We start from the raw sequence: 19442 nt of genomic DNA on the forward strand, positions 1-19442 counted from the left end.
CACGCTCGCCGCAGGTTTCCCACCTTTTGTCAGTAAGCCTGGCGTGAAGTAGATGGCTGCGTGGAACGGAGAGGCAGGAGGGGCGGCGCCGACGGAAGGGAGTGGGTCGGGGTTTCTCACAGGCTGCCGTTCTGGAAAATCTAGTTTAAAAAACCCGCCAAAGGGCTGGAGGGAGCCGAGAGACTAGAACGCGAACTACAGCGCCGACTGCGCCCAGCCTTCACGCACACCGTGGCCCCCAACCTCGCGGAACGGTTTGCACCTTGCCTACCATAGTAGACTGGAAAATAGTGTTCTGTTTCTCTTTAAAATAAAGGGAGGGCTAAGGAATGGTGTGTATAAAGGTGTGACATACTGAATGAGGAGCTTCCCTGGTGGCTCAGATGGTAAAGGGGACCCCAGTTCCATCCCTGGGTCGGGAAGATTCCCCTGGAGAAGGAAATGGCAACCCACTCAAGTATTCTTTCATGGACAGGAACCTGGTGGCCTGCAGTCCGTGGGGTTGCAGAGTTGGATACGACCGAGCCATTAACATACACACATGCTGAATGAGGAAACTCGCGCGGAGGAAGAAATGCACACGGGGTCCCACAGCCTGGAGAGCCCTGGGCCTGCTGGAGGCCAGCAGGGATGCTGACTGGTCCGCTGGTCCCCGGGGCGCCTAGAGCTGCGCCTGCCTTGGCCCAGAGGACCTTGTGCCACAGATAGCCCTGGTCACAGAGCCAACGGCCTCAGAAACAACTCCCCAGGGATCCCTGGTCGGTGCTGAGTAAGTCATTACCACCGATTTCCCCAGTTCTCAAAGCGCAAGGAGGGAGAAAATCCAGAGGGCTGCGTTTTCCTCCCAGAGGAAATGTAAAGATGCCCCCCCCCCCCGCCCCCGCCCCCGCCCCCGCCTCTCATGTATACACACATTTGAACGAGAGAACACTGGAATGGTTCTCATTAAACCTTTAATTACGTAATGTTTTCAACAATCATGTTCAATGTGGAGATTTCCCAGCGGTGCTGGAGTTGGCAGGTGGCCACCACAGCCGCTCAGCCTTCACCCCTTCACCAAATGCCCTCTGCCCGCTCGCTGAGGGAAAAATTCCTCCAGGCCCCTTTGCCCTACAATCACAGAACGATGGCCCTCAAGAATATGGCAGCAACAAGTTGTGGAGAGTGGCCAGCTGGCAGGTTCCACCCAGAGATGAGACTTGAGGATCAACCCAGGCCAGAGAATTGGGTTCCCAAGAGCCCTTTCAACTCCTGGGCCTTTGGGTCCAGGTGGAAGGAGCACTCCAGCTGCCCAAACCTCTCACTCATACTCAGGTCAGGCAGGGAGGGCCTGAAGCCAGGCAGCTCCTGTCCACCTCCTTCCTTCCAGGAGAGACCCATGTACGGAGCTGACGGTGAAGTACCTGCTCCGGTTGATTGCATTCCCATTTCCACATGACCATCCATGATTCATCCACAGGAGTCCCTATTCCCACACCATCCCCAGGGCTTCGGGGAGCAAGTGGCTCACAGTTTACAGGTAGCCTGAGCCACTTTGGAGTTGGTTCTTCTGTTCAGGGCTTGACAGATGAAGGCGCCAGCTTCCAGGAGCTTCTGGAGGTTCACACCCTTTGAGAAACAGGTCAGAGGATGCGGTTAAGTCACAACCTGCCCTCAACACCCAGGGAAACATCCGACTGGACAGAATGATGCTGAGAAAGCGAAGGGGACGACAGCCATGCTCTCGTTCCTCTGACGGCGGGACACTGGCTGGCTGTGAGGTGCCGTCCTCCTGGCATGTGGGGCTCCCCTCTGACTGCCCTCAGTGAGGGCATGGTTTGGGGCGCCGCCACCCCAAAGGGAGCTAGTAGTCCTGTTCGGTAGTCCAGGGTCTGGCACAGGCCAGGCCCACAGTGGCCAAACACTGCGTGTGAAGTCAGGGTCACGAGGCAGAGAAGTAGGGGTAGAAACACCAACTAAAAAGGCCACACCGAAAACCTCTTTATATTACTAACAGCAGCTCCTATTTACTGCTGTGTACTACTTGCTTAGCTCTGGGCTACAGTTTCTTACTTATCCTATGAGATAAGTGCTGTTATTTATTCCTATTTCTTAGGCCCGAAGTGCTGAAGTAGTCTGTCAGGTCACACAGCCTGTGAGTGGCAGGACTAGGTTTTAAACCCAGTCCTGTCTGATCTCAAAACACAGATGCTATAGCGCTTCCGGCCCACACTGCGGGCCCTCACTGACTGACAGAGCCCTGTGCGGGGGTAGGGGGGTGGGGAGAGAGCACGCAATTCTATTACCCTCATTTTTTCCAGAGGAGGAAACAAAGGTCCAGAGAGAACTGACTCATTTCAGGCCGTGGCCTTGCCCCTTCCAGGGCTCCTTCCTTGCACCCTGGCGCCGCCTCGGGTGGAACTCTCAAACCCACGCCAAGGGCCTGGCCTTCTCATAGCCCCCATCGGCCACACTCTGTTATCTCAGATCACAGGACAGAAAGGCACCCTTCCCCTCTTAACTGCACCACCACCACCAAATCCCGGAACAAACCCAGCAGCTGTCCTCTGGCTTCGGGCAGCGCTCCGGTCAGTTCGGGGCTGACCACCAGGGGGCAGGCGGGCTTACCGTCTGAATGCCCAGGCCGGTCAGCATGTAGACCAGGTCCTCGGTGGCCAAGTTTCCCGACGCCCCCTGCGCATAGGGACAGCCTCCCAGTCCCGCCACGGAAGAGTCCACGACACTCACTCCCATCTGCAAACAAGGACGGTGGAACACGGCTGTCACTGTGGGGGGTCTGAGCCTACCAAGCCGGTCCTGGGAAACCTCCCTCTCAGTGGCTGCCTGAAATTCCCCTCAAATTATTCTTTCCTTCAGTTTATGGAAATCCCACTGAAAGAAACTGTTCCTCTTTTTGGTTCCTAAAACAGTGTGTCTTTTATGCTACACTGTTTACTCTGCCAGGAATCTCTTCTCCTTCCTTTCGTGGTTGACTCAACTTCTCAGCCTAAAAGCCGCCTCCTCAGAGACGCCCTTCCGGACCGCTCACCTAAAGTAACCCCTCCAGCTGCTGAGGTTTCAGACTCCTGTTTTCCTGTGCTCATGTACTGCCCCCTCTCCTGCACCCCACGTCAGGCCTCTGACCCCAGGGTCGCTTCTCAGTCGCTCCCCCTTTCCTAGATGACTGTTGCATTTTCTCTCCTTAAGCCTCAACGCTGAGAAAATAAGACCCAGAAAGTCATAGAAGCATCTGGCTTAAAGACATGAGCCTCAAGGAGAGAACATGAGATACAAATGGGTAAAAAAAAAAAGGCAGCCCAGGGTTGCTCTAGTAACCTAAACACTATTCTAGACTTCCTGCAGCAAGGCAGCCTGTGGTCAGACACCCAGAACTTTCTAAGGGACTCCTGGGCCATGGGACCCTTGTTCTGGGCCAACCCACAAGAAGCTAACCTCAAGAGAAACGCAATCTGAGGTCACGGTCCAGTCTGGGCAAAGAGCATCAAAGTGCTCTCCCGAGCGGTCTCTGCCTGCTGCCCCCCACCCACTGGTGCACGCATGCGTACTCACAGCCGCGTGTGCCGTGGTGGGGCCAGGGCGCCCCGGTCCTCCCGACCCCGCCTTAGTCTTGGTCACAGGCTGCCTGGTCACCTTTCCGCTTCCCTTTTTCAACTGCTCAGCTTCATGTCCTTCAAGGCGCACTGAGGCCTTCTCTGGGGAATCCTCTCTGCCCACCCGCACCCCCGGCTGGGATGGGGGCCGCCCTCAGCCCCACGGCATTGTCACAGGGCGTTAGGATCACCACCTCACTCTCCACTGCCTCTCCTGACAGATGCAGGCACTTTCAGGGCAGGGAGGCATGTCTGTGTCCACCGTGGCCAGCCTGGCGCCTGGCACACAGGTGTGGGCACGCAGTGAAGGCTTGCTGAAGAATAAATGAAACACAGCTGTCCCGCCACCCTGCCCTTTGGGAAAACGTGTGCCTTTATGCGAGGACATGCCCTGGTTACCTGCAGGGCCGTCAAGGTGTTGGCCAGGGCCTGGCCGTAGGTGTCATGGCAGTGGACGGCCAGGGCTGCCACGGGCACCTCATGCAGGACAGCGGACAGCATGTCCTTCATGGCCCCAGGGGTGCCCACGCCGATGGTGTCCCCCAGGGAGATCTCGTAGCAGCCCATGGAGTACAGCTTCTTGGTGACCTGGGGAGACAAGCGGGCTTGGAGGACCCCGATTCCTCACGCCGGGGTCCTTGGCCTACGCAGAACACCTCCATGTCCGAGGCACCAAGTTCCTCTCGGACCAGAGACTCCTTGCAACTAACTGGGGGTGTGACTGATAATCCTCACTCTGCTCATCAGGGGACAGACACTGAGGAGCAGCGCGGGCCATCCGTGCAGGCCCCGGGCTCTAACCCCGGTGGCTCTCCTCCGAGGGTCTCCAACTCCAGCTGGTCCCTCCCTCACCACCTTCACACACGGAGTCAGACCCGGGGGCAGCAATGAGGAGAATGATTCCCTTCACGTGGTTCTATCTTTGGTAAGAAGATGTGTGAAGTCAGGGGTCTGAAGTGCTAGTTCTATAAGAGAAGGACCTGGCCATGAAAAATTCAGAGCCCATCCGTAAACCGCTAAGGTCATAGCAGAACCAGGGCGGGATCTGCTCCACGAAGAGATGCTGCCCTCCGCTCCTCTGGGGAGAAGGGGGAGGAAGGATGTGGTGGGGCCAAGGATGGAAATGATACTCAACAATGGTCTGGGGGATAAAGGAAACAGTGGGCCCCCTCCTCCACTGCCCACGCAGGCAGAGTGACAAGGAGCCCGTGGCAACTGGTGGGCGGGAGAGGATGCAACAAAGGCGGCAGGCGGCGGAGTGACGTGATGCCGAAGTAATGCCCCAGTCTTGCTGCTCACTGGCTGGGGAACCTTGGCAGCAGACCTCAATTTCCTGAGCTGCAATCTCTGTTCCTAAAAAATGAGGACAAGCCTTTGGGGAGGACTGGGGGAACGGGAGGCTGAGGTCTGGACTGCAGCGGCCACTCTCAGTAAGGAGTGGCTACTGTTAACCATTGCTCACTTCTGGCTGCTAGCTGGTGTGTAGGAAGAGCAGGGGGGCTTTGGAGGCAAACAGACAGGGGCTGAGACCGCTTTCTCCACATGCAATCTGCATGGCAAGTCAGTCAGGGTCAGTTTCCTTAACTGTAAAATGGAATAACAATAATTCCAGATGTACACGGTGATCTGTTTGTTTTGTTTTGGCCGCTCAGTGCTGCATGCAGGATCTTAGTTCCCCAACCAGGGATTGAACCCCGGGCCCGTGGCATTGAGAGCATGGAGTTCTTACCAAGGAATTTCCTGCAGGGTGCCTTTAACGACAAAATGACACAAGTTCTTGGGCTGCTCGAACTCATTTCCCATCCTGTGTTCTCAGTTCAGTTGCTCAATTGTGTCCTGACTCTGTGACCCCTATGGACTGCAAGACGCCAGGCTTCCCTGTCCATCACCAACTCCCTGAGCTTACTCAAACTCATGTCCACTGAGTCAGTGATGCCATCCAACCATCTCATCCTCTGTCGTCCCCTTCTCCTCCTCCCCTCAATCTTTCCCAGCATCAGGGTCTTTTCCATTGAGTCAGTTCTTTGCATCAGATGGCCAAAGTACTGGAGTTTCAGCTTCAGCATCAGTCCTTCCAATGAATATTCAGGACTGATTTCCTTTAGGATGGACTGGTTGGATCTCCTTGCAGTCCAAGGGACTCTCAAGAGTCTTCTCCAACACCACAGTTCAAAAGCATCAATTCTTTGGCACTCAGCTTTCTTTATAGTCCAACTCTCACATCCATACATGACGACTGGAAAAACCATAGCTTTGACTAGACGGACTTTTGTCGGCAAAGTAATGTCAATGCTTTTTAATATGCTGTCTAGGTTGGTCATAACTTTGCTTCCAAGGAGCAAGCATATTTTAATTTCATGGCTGCAGTCACCATCTGCAGTGATTTTTGAGCCCCCCAAAATAAAATCTCTATTTCCATATCTATTTGCTATGAAGTGATGGGACTGAATGCCACGATCTTAGTTTTCTGAATGTTGAGTTTTAAGCCAACTTTTTCATTCCCCTCTTTCACTTTCATCAAGAGGCTCTTTAGTTCATCTTAGCTTTCTGCCATAAAGGTGGTATCAGCTGCTTATCTGAGGTTATTAATATTTTTCCCGGCAATCTTGATTCCAGATTGTGCTTCATCCAGTCCGGCATTTCGCATGATGTACTCTGTATATAAGTTAAATAAGCAGGGTGTCAATATACAGCCTTGATGTACCCCTTCCCCAATTTGGAACCAATCTGTTGTTCCATGTCCAGTTATAACTGTTGCTTCTTGACCTGCCTACAGATTTCTCAAGAGGCAGGTCAGGTGGTCTGGTATTCCCATCTCTTGAAGAATTTCCCAGTTGGTGGTGATCTACACAGTCAAAGGCTTTGGCATAGTCAATAAGACAGAAGTAGGTGTTTTTCTGGAACTCTCTAGCTTTTTCAGTGATCCAATAGATGTTGGCAATTTGATCTCTGGTTCCTCTGCCTTTTCTAAATCCAGCTTGAATATCTGGAAGTTCACGGTTCACGTATTGTTGAAGCCTGGCTTGCAGAATTTTGAGCATTACTTTACTAGCATGTGAGATGAGTGCAATTGTGTGGTAGTCTGAACATTCTTTGGCATTGCCTTTCTTTGGGATTGGAATGAAAACTGACCTTTTCCAGTCCTATGGCCACAGCTGAGTTTTCCAAATTTGCTCACATATTGAGTGCAGCACTTTCATGGCATCATTTTTAAGGATTTGAAATAGCTCAACTGGAATTCCATCACCTCCACTAGCTTTGTTCGTAGTGATGCTTCCTAAGGCCCACTTTACTTAGCACTCCAGGATGTCTCCCCAAGCACAAGAAGGAAGCCCTCTGCAGAGGATCCTCACCTCAGTCATCAGCTTCCACTGGAAACTGAGTCAGAGGCTTCCACTCTGGGGTAGAGGGCAGGGGCTTCAGAGACTCCCTGCCAGGCTAGGAGGTGGCCCCCCGCTGGGGTGAGTGCAGGGCTGGGCTCTCAGAGGGTCTTAAGGAAGGAGCTGAGGGAACGAATGAAATCAGTACCCACCAGGAAAGGGTGGCAAGAGTACCCTGCACACTCAGGGGCCGGCATGGGAGCCAAATCCTCGTGAACCTGCCCGTCCCCTGCCGGACACACACACACACAGACCTCAGCGACTTTAGCAGGCGAGATCTTCCCTTCGTAGGGACATCCAAGCACACAGGAGACGTACCTGCGGGAAAACAGGAAGAATGGTGTCAGTACCTGCGGGAAAACCAGAAGAATGGTGTCAGCGTGCCTGCGCCCTCTGGCTAACAGGGCTGGGGCAGGCTGGCCGTTTGACACAAGGCCCTGGTGAGCCCCACCCAAACCTGAGGCCGGCAGGAGGCCGATGGGCAAAGGCCGATTCCATGCTGGTGAGCCAGACGGTGGCGCCAAACAAAGGCAGTGCCGCTCAGCGCCAGGAGTGGGCAGCGCCGCGCCACGCAGGGAAGGGAAGAAGCCAACAGGCCTGCGGGTGAGGAGGCTGATGATGCCCGGGTCTCAGGAAAGGCAGCCAGAGACCAGCCACGGGGAAGGAGAAGCTAGAGCAGCCAGCTGACCGCACAGGGTGAGGAGAGCAGAAGGTGGGCCCGGGTGGGGCTCCCCTCAGGAGAGGACCAAGAGTGGATGAAACCGGAGCGGGCACAAGAAAACTGGGCTGGCCTGAGGCCCAAGGATCCGTCTCCGGTGAGCTGCCAGGGGGCGCGTACACACGTTTATTCAGCTGGTGTTTACTGAGCTGCCCGCGGTGTGCCAGGCACTGGAGAAGTGCAGAAGGCCGAGAAGGTCCCCACCGCCACGGAGCTCAAGGTTTCAAGTGAGGGAGACGGATGATAAATCAGGGATCTCGTAGGGGAAGGAGGTAATCTCAGAAAGTGATGTGCCGTGGAGGAGAGACAAGGCAAGCGTGGCAGGAGCACCCAGAGAGGCCGACAGCAGCGAGGACGGCCCGGGAAGACCTCTGTGAGGATGCGGCACTGGAGCTGAGATGGGCGAAGAGGATTGTTCCAGGCAAAGAACCAAGGCAGCGGCCCCAGGATGGAGGCGCTGTTTAGTCGCTCAGTTGTGGCTGACTCTTTGCGACCCCATGGACTGTAGCCCGAGAGGCTCCTCTGTCCATGGGATTCTCCAGGCAAGAATAGTGGAGTGGGTTGTCATTTCCTTCTCCAGGGGATCTTCCCGACCCCGGGATTGGAGCTGCAGCTCCTGCACTGGCAGGCAGATTCTTTACCGCTGAGGCACCAGGGAAGTCCGATTTAAGAGGAGGTGTGTTCAAAACAGACAACAAAGGACAGAAAAACTGAGGAGTGGGGAGCAAGGGGCAGAGAGGTATAGCAGGGGGTTGGAGAGGAGGCCGCTGGCCTGAGCATGGGGTCTTGTTGAGCTGTGGTGAGGAGTCTGGATCTTGAGTGTAGACGGCTTCTGAGCCCACTCTTCCCACTGAGGCAGAGGCCCCATTAAGATCTTTTAGAGTCTAACAAACGATGCTGCATATTAAGAGGCAGAATGTTTGCTGGATAAATAATTTCAGACTCAAACAACTCAGTGTATTTTGCCATCTTCATTCTCCTTACTCTCCAATAACTACTGAGCATGGAAAAGCTAAAAGAAATGCTGAGGAAAGAGCACAGACTTGGGAGTCAGGCAGACCTGACATGTCCTTGCTTTCCCACCCATCCATCTGCCCATCAGTTTCTGAGCCCCTACTATATGCTAGGCCCACAGCTGGGAGACAGCACACGCCAGAGACTGACGGAGATGTGGGCTCTGCCTTCATAGAGCACAGAGTCCACTGGGAGGCGGGAGGCAGCGGAGAATGCAGCAAGCGGGTAAGTGCTATGTCAGAGGATGTCCAGGGGTCTCTGGAAGCCCAGAGGAGGGGCACCATCTCCACCTGAGGGAAGAGAAGCAAGCTCTTAGAGGAACTGGTAGCAGGAGAGGACCTGAAGATGAGCAGGAGTAAGCCCTGGCAAGTAGGATGTAGAAGGAGGGTGCTCTGAGTCTACGGAAAGCATGTGCAAAGGCCCAGGGGCAGGAGAGAACTGGCCCATGTGACAAACGGAAAGATGTTCCCACTGGCTGAATACAGTGTGCAGAGGAAACGGGGCCGGAGGGGAGACGTGAGCTGCAGAGAGTGGCAGGGGCAGAACTGCGTAGGGGCCTGTAAACCAGCTGAAAACTCTGCAGTTGATGAGGACTGACACTTTCAACTGGGCAGTGATGTGATCAGACGCGCATTCTGACTGCAGTTAGTTGTGACCTTACAGCAGACTCTTCATCCTTCTGGAGCCTCAGTTTCATCATCTGGAAGTGGGGAGAGTGCCCTCCGTGCTGGGTGACCGAGAGGCTACCGTCAGGTAATACCTGGACAACGCCTGGCACTACTGCCATTAAAGATGTGATGCTGGGGACACCTCAGAGGCCGAGGGGATTCCTCGGGGATGTGTGACGAGCTGGTGGTGGAGCCAGGGTTACGCTGACCTCCACAAGCCCTGTGAAGGACCCTGTCATGCTAGATTCGTGGGGTGAAAGGATTAAAAAATCAGGTTTGGAGAAAGCACTTGCCAGGATTTCTTCCGACCCCATTTACTTGGGAAAAGACATCTGGGTGTGGAGCTCTGGCTCCCTGCACCCAGGATAAGGAGCCTGTGAGGGAGGTCGCTGGAGTCAGAGGCTGGCCCTGTTCCAGAATGCTCTGAGGAAAGGAGAGGCAGCGCCAGTGTGGCCAGACTCACCCCCGCACAGAGATACTGGCTGCCCGAGCTGCCTTCAAGATTTCGTCAAACCGCTGCAAACTCTCATCTATGGAGCAGTTGATGTTCTTCTTGGTGAAGAGCTCAGAGGCGGCTCCAAAGATGGCCACTTCCTTGGCTCCGGCAGCAACCTGCCAACAGCCAGGTGAATTCCTTTCAGCGTTTTTCTCTTGAAGGAAGACCCACCCAGAGTGAATTTTATGATATATGAGTACTACTGTAAGTTGAATTGTGTCCCTCTAACCCCTAGTACTATCCTGGAAAAGGTCAATCCTCAACCCAACTCCCAAAAAGGGTAGTACTAAAAGAATGTGTTAACCACTGGACAATTGCACTCATTTCCCATGCAAGGAAGGTCATGCTTAAAGTCTTAAGATAGGCGGGAGAAACATCAATAACCTCAGATATGCGGGTGATACCATTCTAATGACAGAAAGCAAAAAGGAACTAAAGAGCCTCTTGATGAGCATGAAGGAGAGTGAAAGAGCCAGCCTAAAACTAAATTAAAGAAAAGAATTAAGATCATGGCATCCAGTCCCATTACTGCATGGCAAATAGGAGGGGAAAGGTGGAAGTAGTGACAGGTTTCCTCTTCTGGGGCTCTAAAATCACTGTGGATAGTGACTGCAGCCATGAAGTCAGAAGACGATTGCTTCTTGGTAGGAAAGCTATGACAAACCCAGACAGTGTGTTCAAAAGCAGAGACATTATTCTGTCAACAGAGGTCCGTATAGTCAAGGCTATGGTCTTCCCAGTGGTCATGTACAGTTGTGAGAGCTGAACTGTAAAGAGGGCAGAGCGCCAAAGAATTGCTGCATTCAAACTGTGGTGCTGGCGAAGACTCCTGTAAGTCCCTTGAACAGCAAGGAGATCAAACCAGTCAATCTTAAGGGAGATCAACCCTGAATATTCACTGGAAGGACTGATGCGGAAGCTGAAGCTCCAGGATTTTGGTCATTTGATGCAAACAGTGGACTCACTGGGAAAGTCCCTGATGCTAGGAAAGACTGAGGGCAGAAGGAGAAGAGGGTGTCAGAGGATGAGATGTCTGGACGGCATCACTGGTGTGATGGACATGAACTTGGACAAACTTCAGGAGATGGTGATGGACAGGGAGGCCTGGTGTGTTGCAGGCCATGGGGTCACAGAGAGTCGGACACGACTGGGTGACCGAACAGCAGCAGCAACCCCCAGAACCTCAGAATGTGACCCCGTCTGACAGCAGGATCACCACAGACAGATGCTCAGAGTTAAGATGAAGTCACACTGGTCTCCACGCCATAATAAGAAGGCGCCCGTGCGAAGACAGAGGAAAGGCCGGCAAAGGTAGCGGCGGATACTGAAGTGATGCGCCCACAGGCTGAGGAAGAGGACTGCTCATCATCACTGGAAACTAGCAGAGAGGCAGGGAAAGATGCCCTCTCAGGGTCCTCGGAAGGAACCTACCGCCACCTCATGTGGACTTCCGGCCTGCTGATTGGGAGAGAGAACGTTTCTGTTCTCTTTCACCTCTTTCAACGAGTTTTTGGTATTGTGTAATGGCAGCCGTAGGAAATTAATACAGTGAATCATATCCCAATAACAAAGAAACCTTGGCCTTCCCCCAAGGACCAACACTGCTGCTGCCGGCACCACCCCGGAAGTCACTTTTGGCCTAAATTCAGAATCAACATCTCCAAAGAAATTCTCATCTGAAATAATAAAAAGTTGGTAGATACTAGCAACTACCTCTAAATCTTGTGGACAGCTTGCTTACCTCTAAAGAGATGGACTATAGGAACAAGAGTGAACATTTATTAAGCACTCACCTTCTACCTGGATCTTGCTAAGCAATTTATGTGCATCCTGTCCTCTGAAATCCTCACAATGGTTAATGGTAGTACCTACCATTAACCTTATTTCATGGGCAGAACGTGAGGCTCAAAGAGGTTTAGCAGCTTGTCAAATCAGAGCTGAGAGTGGCGGGGCCAGGACTGCCCCCGGGTCTGATGGTGCCCACCACCACTGGAGACAAGTCGTTTAGACAGAATCCTGGACAGAGATTGAGGCCCAGGGACAAGACAGGGGGCCATGCCATCCATCTCATTTCGGGGGCATTCCCCAACCAAAAATGAGTCTCTTACCGCTGCCTGGAAGCCTTTGAAGTTTGGGGTCAGGACTGGGTAGTTGATGCCAGGAAATTTCTGGATGCCTTTCAAGACTTCAGCATGGTCAGCCATCTGGGAGCCAAAGAAGACAATGCCAACTCACCACCAAGGCAGCAGAGAGCTCGGGCAGAGAAAGCCTCTTTAACACAAAAGCTCTGTTCTCCAGGACCCTTGGAGAAAAGAGGCATTCTGCAGAGCTGAGTCTCCCAAGGCTTTCACTACTTGTTTGACAGCTGATGAGCCAGAAGGCGCCCTGGCACGGGTGAGAATCCCAGTTTCCCCATGTGGCTAACACTGTCGGCTCTACATGAGCAGCACCAGCGGCAATACTTCTAGCCACTCGTTGAGAACATGCTCCAAGCCCAACCCTGGGCTCAGCTCTCTATCACCTAACACTCAGCTGGACCAGGATCTTTCTTCCCACTTGACTGTCTCTGTGACGCAGGAGTTGCTCGTCTTCCCCTTTTGACAAACACAGAAGCCACATCTCTAGACGGGCCTAGAGATTCTAGACTTCTAGAGTCAGAGACGTCACCTTGAACCTCGGCTTCACCTTGCCTCACCAGGCAAGGCAGGGCATAGCCAAGACCGAGTCTTCCTCCCAAGTCGCCCTCCTCTGCTGCACATGTTACATGAAGCACTGAGAGCTCGCAAAAGCGGAGACCTGGAAACCTACATTCCTGACCTCCATTTACTTCCAATGCATCTGAGATAGGCCTGCAGTTTGGGGCTCACCTGGGGAACCCATTTGGGAGATACGAAGCTGGTGGCTTCTATGACAGGGAGTCCTGCTTCAGAAAGCATGTCTATTAGCTTGATTTTCACTGGAGTAGGTACAATATTCTGTAATGCAGAGAGAAAACACCAGAAAAAGATAGGCTGGCCCAGTTAGTCATGAAATGGTCTCAGAATGCAGTCAGTTCAAAGCTTTTTCTACAGCACCCACTTCACTATCTCAACCTTCAGACACTAACCTGAATTCACATGTAATCCTGCCAATAGGTGCAGTACAGGCTTGTCTTCCAGTTCTACAGACAGCATTTTGCAGTGGAAGCAGTTTCTTACTTGAAAAGGAGTTAATACTTACAATGGAAACAATATTTGCCTGTCATATGGGCTTTTGAACTAAAGCTTTGTTACTTTATGACCCCATCAAAAACAAATTGAGACCAATGCGCCATGGCCTGAAAGGGCAGAGATGACTAACTCTCTGGGTCCTATGAGATGTGGCCTCCACCGGGCCACACCTGCCTCCTTCCATCTCTCAGCTGGCACAGCGTCTCATCCTCCCATGCGCCACTACTTCCTTTCCCTCCCACGCCATGTCTAGCTGCTCACCAGACTGTGGATTCCTATTTCCAAATCTTCCATCATTATCCCATGTAGATTACGCCACGGTCTTCCTCTACCAATTCATCCCACACAGGAATCCTTTTAAAACACAGTCTCCATTATCTCACTCTCCTGCTCAAAAGCTTCCCCTGGCTGCCTAGTACTTACAAGATTGGGTCCAAAATCCTAAAACCCCCAAGTCCTTCTCACCAGGTCCCTCCACCTTCAATTTCTCTCCCACTGCTTTAATTTAATCCATTCCACAAGTAACTTTTGAGAGCTCACCCTGTTCCAAGGAATGTGCTAAGAGCTACAGATACAGTGGTGAGCAGAACAGACACAATCCTGCCCTCAGAGAGCTTACAACTTACTTTTACAACCAACATTCATTATTAAAGGTAGACTAAGCATGCTTTAAAATTTTTTAAGGTTTTTTTTAATTAAAAAATAATTAACACATGATTATTTCAGAAAAACATGCCAAAAATAAAAGAAAACCACCCTAACACCTGCCAGAGATAACACTTTGAATACCCTGTATACGTAACTTTTAGATCTGTTCAGTCCAGTACATTAGACATGAGCCATATGTGGTTATTTAAATGTAAACTAACTGAAACTACATTTTAAAAATTCAGGTCCCCAGCCATACAAGCCACAATTCAAGTGCTTAACAACCACATGTATCTAGTGGCTACTGTATGGGACAGCTCAAGTCTACAACATTTCCATCTTCATAGAAAGTGCTATCACACAGCACTGTTCTAAGATCCTTTTCTCTGAAGAAAAGGATCTTCAGAGATGATCCTTCAGAGATGTGTGTATGCTTCCACACATACACAAACTTTTTTGTTTATATATAAGATTAAATGTATATGAATATATATATTATACTATATATATATACACACAGTATTTTATAATCTGCTTACATCACTTAATATACTCCTATATCATTAACAGCTTCACAGTATTCCATTTTATGAAATCATTAATGTATTTGATCTAATTTTCCTCATACTGAACACACTGGTTATTTGCAACTGTCCTGCTGTTACACCAGGGTTGTAATGGACATCCCCAAGTTAAATCTTGCATGTGACCTTCATAACTTCCTTTGGACAAATCCCCTGATGTGTCATTGCTGGATCAGGCACACCCTCACCTTTCCTCCACACTCCTGCGGCACTTACCATCCACCCTCAGGGCCTTGAGGTGGACCCAGGGTCACAACACTTGGGGCTGAACAGTCGCAGGTGCCTGCCTGGCCTCCCCGACGGGCCCAAAGTCGGGTACAGCTCTGTACCCACGACATGGAACTCTCAATACCTGTAAAAACTCTTTTGGTTGATTTCCATCTTTACCTTTTCATTTTGTAGTCCATCTCGAGGACCAACTTCCACAATTTTCACTCGCTTTGGGAAAGTACCCACAGATGAGGTGCTGACCTTTGGTTTAAAACAGGAAACAAACAAAAAAAAAAAACAAAAAAAAAAAACAGGAAACAAAAAGTAACAGGAAGAGAGTGTCACAATTCTCCAGGGGGACCAATCAGAAAGAATGTATCCATCCTCTCATTGATACTGAGACTAGAAGCAATATTTCTCAACCTTTAATCCATATTTGCTCTGTTTTAGAATCAAGAACAAAAAGAATATTTCACTTAGGAACAGAGTAAGAGATTCATGCTCCCCGTACAGGACCATTTCCAACCACCTGACAGCTGAACATTTGGATTGTTCTGTAAAAAAAACTATTTGTACCTCTCAAACTTAGAAGTCCCAAACAGAACTGTCTGATTTCTCCTAAAGCCCAGTTTGACTTGAACCTTCCCAGGTGGTGCTGAACCCTCCCAGTGGTAAAGAACCCTGCCAGTGCTGGAGACCCAAAAGACGTGGGTTCGATCCCTAGGTCAGGAAAATCTGCTGGAGAAGGAAATGGCAACCCACTCCAGTATTCTTGCCTGGAGAATCCCATGGACAGAGGAGCCTGGTGAGCTACAGTCCATGGGGTTGCACAGAGTTGTGGGCTGGCAGGCATGGAAGAGGTTCTGTTCTGTTATGATCACAGGGTGGGTGGTGACAAGGGGAGTGAGTCTGAGAGGAGGTGAAACCTTCAGCAGTTGAAGATATTTAAAAAAACGGCCTGGAGTCTCCTCTGTATAAAGTCTGCCCTATATAAAGTCTTCTATAGAAAATCTTCTCCTCCTCACCACCAAGTAATACGAGGTTTTTTCTACATTTCCTCTGTTGTTCTTAGTACTACTTATTACTGTTTAAATTAATTTCATTTCACCAGATTTAATCTGGATAAACATACTGCAGTAGGGAAGGGGACGGGGTACTGGCAATCTACTTGGTGGTGGTGGTTTAGTCGCTAAGTCGTATCTGAACTCTTGCGACCCCATGGACTGTAGCCCGCCTGGCTTCTCAGTCCATGGGATTCTTCAGGCAAGAATACTGGAGTGGGTTGCCATTTCCTTCTCCAGAGGATCTTCCTGACCCAGGAATTGAACCCGGGTCTCCTGCATTGCAGGCAGATTCTTTACTAAATGAGCTATGAGGGAATACCCTAGCAATCTGCTAAGGATCCCCATTCCCGAAACCTTTAAGGAAGGAAATATTCCTGGCTATCAATCAGCCGGAACTTAACTTGTCCAAACTGGCCTTGGTTTAGCCAGCAAAGTTTCCTAAAGACTAAGGTGACGAGCCACTGAATTTCATGAAGTCAACAGGCTAGGTTGGAAGGTCCCTGCAAACTGAATCTCCCTCCAGCAGGGATCTTCAGCCTCTGCTGGTACATTACCCTAAAAGGATCCCAATAGAATGTAAGCTCCAAGAGGCAAGAACTCTGTTTTATTAATTGTTCTATTTCCCTGAGGCCCTGAGACCTAACAGGGACTCAATAAATAACTGGCGAATGTTGTTAAAAGAATGTTAAGCTTGTTTCAAGTTCCTTTTATAAGAACAGAATCAACTTGATCCTATAACACACTTCATCATAAGAACTCTTCATATACTAACAACAAAACAATTCACATTTATGAAGCATTTACTATTTTCTAGGCACATAAAAGAGCCTTTTACATATTAACCCATATCATCCTCTCAACACCTTATTAGGTAGGAACTATTAAAGACCCCATTTTACTATGAGAGATATGAAGTTCAAGAAGATTAAGTAATTTTCCCAAGGTCACATGGTTAGCTAGTTACTGAGCCCATATCTGAACCCAGCAGTGTGGATCTAGAGTGCACACTCGTAACCCCTAGGCCACATTATCTCTGCCACCCTGGTCCCCCCAGTTTTCTCTTGCCTGGGTTAAGTGTTAGTTGTTCAGTCATGTCCGACTCTTTGCGACCCCATGGACTGCAGCCCACCAGGCTCCTCTGTCCATGGAATTCTCCAGGCAAGAATAGTGGAGTGGGTTGCTCTCCAGGGGATCTTCCCAACCCAGGTGTTCCACATTGCAGGCAGATTTTTTACAGTTTGAGCTACCCTGGGTTGTCTGGGTTAAACACCTAGTTAATTCCCTTTGTACAGTTCTGCATAGAAATAATCCCCTCTAACCACACAAATCCGGAGCCACAACCTCCTGAGCTATGGTACCTGTATCAACAGATAACACTGACTAAAGTCCAGAGCTAACTTACCGCCATCAGCACCTCATTTAGTCCCTATATGATGGGGGACTATCATATATCACTCTCCCAACTCCAGAGAGGAAGAAATGACCTCAGAAAGACCCCAAATCACACAGCTAGGAAGTGAGGAAGTTTGGACTTAAATGTCCCATTCTGACATCAAATCTATGCTAGTAACCCCATGGAATGCCTATCACTACCATCTCATTATAATAGGAATTTTTTCAAAGAACATTGACATTCACCATCTCATTTAATTTTCTTAACTTCTCAAGTTGGACTTCACGGATTTATTTGTAATGAGCGATTGGTGGGGGAGGGTGGTCTAGTAGACACTTAAGTGGCTTTTTGAGAGCCCCCTACCGGCTTCCCCACTGCCAAGACAATTTAATTTTTACCATTACACAGTTTTAACTCCTTCTAAACTCTAAGGCAACAAGTGACCTATCACTTACTTAAAGCTAGAAGAATGTCAAATGCTTTAGTTCCATTTTCCTTAACCTCCAAACCAACCCTGAGAATTTTTTTTTTTCATGTTAAAGGTCAATATTACTGGAATTTAGAGATTTGTCACTCAACCTAAAAAGTAGCTTCAGAACCGCTGGGGCATCACAGCTTGAGCCTTAACCAACACAATGTATTCAACTCTTAACCCAATTAGGTCTCCGACACTTTCCCTCCACTAACTAAGCTTGGGAGAGAAGGGGGAACATCAGGATCGAACTGGCCCAAAGTACAATTCCAAGGGAATCACATCCAGCAACACGCGATCCAAGTCCTGCTCGGCTTGCTGGAACGGCTCCCCAAGCGTCCCCAAACGCAACAAGAACTAGAAACGGAGACGGACAGAGGGGGATGCCCTGACTTTTTCCACTCGAGCTGGCAAGGTATTCTTGAGTATTCATGACCTTAAGGAGGAACTTGAAGAAGTCTGAAGCTCTATGATAGAAAGAAAGATGCCAGGGTCACCAAGAAGAACCCTAGTCAGGGAAGCAGGGCGCCTGGGATGGCGTTCCAAGTCTCCACGACCCGGGAGAGTAGCTCCCCATCTCTGGGCGTTAGTTTCCCATGCCTTTCAAGGGATCTGGGCGGGTCAGAGAGTAGAGTGTCCAAAACTTCAAAGACCTCCCAACTCCGGCCTAAAGAGCCGTTCAGCTTCGCCTCTCAGAGAAATGGTATTGATTTTTTTTTTTTTTTTTTAATCTTTTGTTTGCGCAGAGCTGCCCGTGGGATCTCAGTTCCCCTACCAGGGATCAAACCCCTGCACCCTGCATTGGCAGCGCCGTCTTAACCCGCTAGACCACCAGGGAAGTCCCAGGCTCTGGCTCTCCGGGAGCAGCCGGTAGGGGCCAAGTCCTAGACCCTTGACACCCCTCACGGTGTCGTCAAGACCGCCCCTGGGCGTGCCGGGGCACTTACAGCCCGGAGGGTCGCCAAGCCCACCAGCCTCCGCGGGAGCGCCTTCCTCACTGTCGCCATCTCCGCCCAGCTTCCACTGCGGCCTTCAGCGGAGTCCCACGTGACCACTGACGGCCCGGCGGGCATGGCCCCGCCCACGGGGCGGGGCCTCTGGAGCTCCGCGGTGACGCCGTGTGCTGGCCCCGCCCCCAGTCTGTCCCAGTTTTCTGTTCCCTCTCGGCAGTTTGCTTAGCCGTCATTTCTGAGCGCCTTTTGTGCGCGAGGGAGAAGTGAAGACTCTATAAAGATGAACAAAAATTAACCACAATCTCTGACTTAATGAGTTTTTGTAATCTGGGAGGTGTGGAAAGACGGATGTGAGCAATCACACGCACAGCTGTAGAATTACCTTCTGCAATAATGAGACCAAGCATTACTATTTTGCCACGCGCTGTTCTGAGTTATTTGCATGTATTAACTCATTCATCATGATCTTAAGGACTTAAATGCAGGCGGGCGCGGGCGGTCGACTCCGGAGAGAGAAGCATTCTTTGATTACATACCTTGAAGAATAAATAAACTTTACCTAGGTAAAGCAGATACAGGAAAAGCTTTCCAGACAGAGCACGGTGAATGCAAAGGCCCCGAGGCAAAGAAATTGAATGCTTATGAGCGGTGTTTTTCTAAATAATATCAATTTAGTGGGTACTTTTTAAAAGAAACAGAAAATATCAGAGTGCCTTGTATAAGCAGGAAAGCTAAGTAATGCTTTACAAAGCTTCTGTTTGTTATTACAAAACAAACTGGGTTGCACTGTTAAATACATTTCTTACTGTACGCTGCAATTAGAAATGTTTGAAAACATTGTTTTACAAAGATGAAAGAAGGCCAGAATGACTAGAGAGCAGGCAGAGAGAAGAGGTCTTCTTACTCAGATGGGAGTTATTGGCAGGGACTATACCACAGGGCTTTGGCGAACTCCTTAATAACAGCTATCTTAATAGCAACGCATTGAAAGGATTTTAAGCAGGAAGATACACATTGTGCAAATAGGCACTGAGGCTACTGAG

General features: G+C 50.3%; 1 protein-coding gene across 3 annotated transcripts; it reads right to left on the reverse strand.

The window, feature by feature from the left end:
• Nucleotides 1-940: 940 nt before the first annotated feature.
• Nucleotides 941-18488, reverse strand: HMGCL (3-hydroxy-3-methylglutaryl-CoA lyase). 3 transcript variants are annotated; one of them, XM_065930045.1, is made up of 9 exons: nucleotides 18394-18488; nucleotides 14695-14778; nucleotides 12734-12841; nucleotides 11975-12070; nucleotides 9834-9982; nucleotides 7225-7288; nucleotides 3990-4178; nucleotides 2608-2733; nucleotides 941-1608 (listed from the first exon to the last, which is right to left on the reverse strand). In XM_065930045.1, the coding sequence occupies exons 1-9, from the start codon at nucleotides 18451-18453 to the stop codon at nucleotides 1507-1509; spliced, it is 978 nt and encodes a 325-aa protein (XP_065786117.1). In that variant the 5' UTR covers nucleotides 18454-18488; the 3' UTR covers nucleotides 941-1506. The 3 variants fall into 3 exon arrangements, with proteins under 3 accessions (XP_065786117.1, XP_065786118.1, XP_065786120.1); XM_065930046.1 differs by lacking the exons at nucleotides 14695-14778; nucleotides 18394-18488 and adding an exon at nucleotides 12973-12993; XM_065930048.1 differs by lacking the exons at nucleotides 7225-7288; nucleotides 9834-9982.
• Between the last annotated feature and the right edge of the window lie 954 nt (nucleotides 18489-19442).

The sequence above is a fragment of the Muntiacus reevesi genome, chromosome 3 (genome assembly GCF_963930625.1).
Source record: "Muntiacus reevesi chromosome 3, mMunRee1.1, whole genome shotgun sequence".
Classification (NCBI taxonomy): domain Eukaryota; kingdom Metazoa; phylum Chordata; class Mammalia; order Artiodactyla; family Cervidae; genus Muntiacus; species Muntiacus reevesi.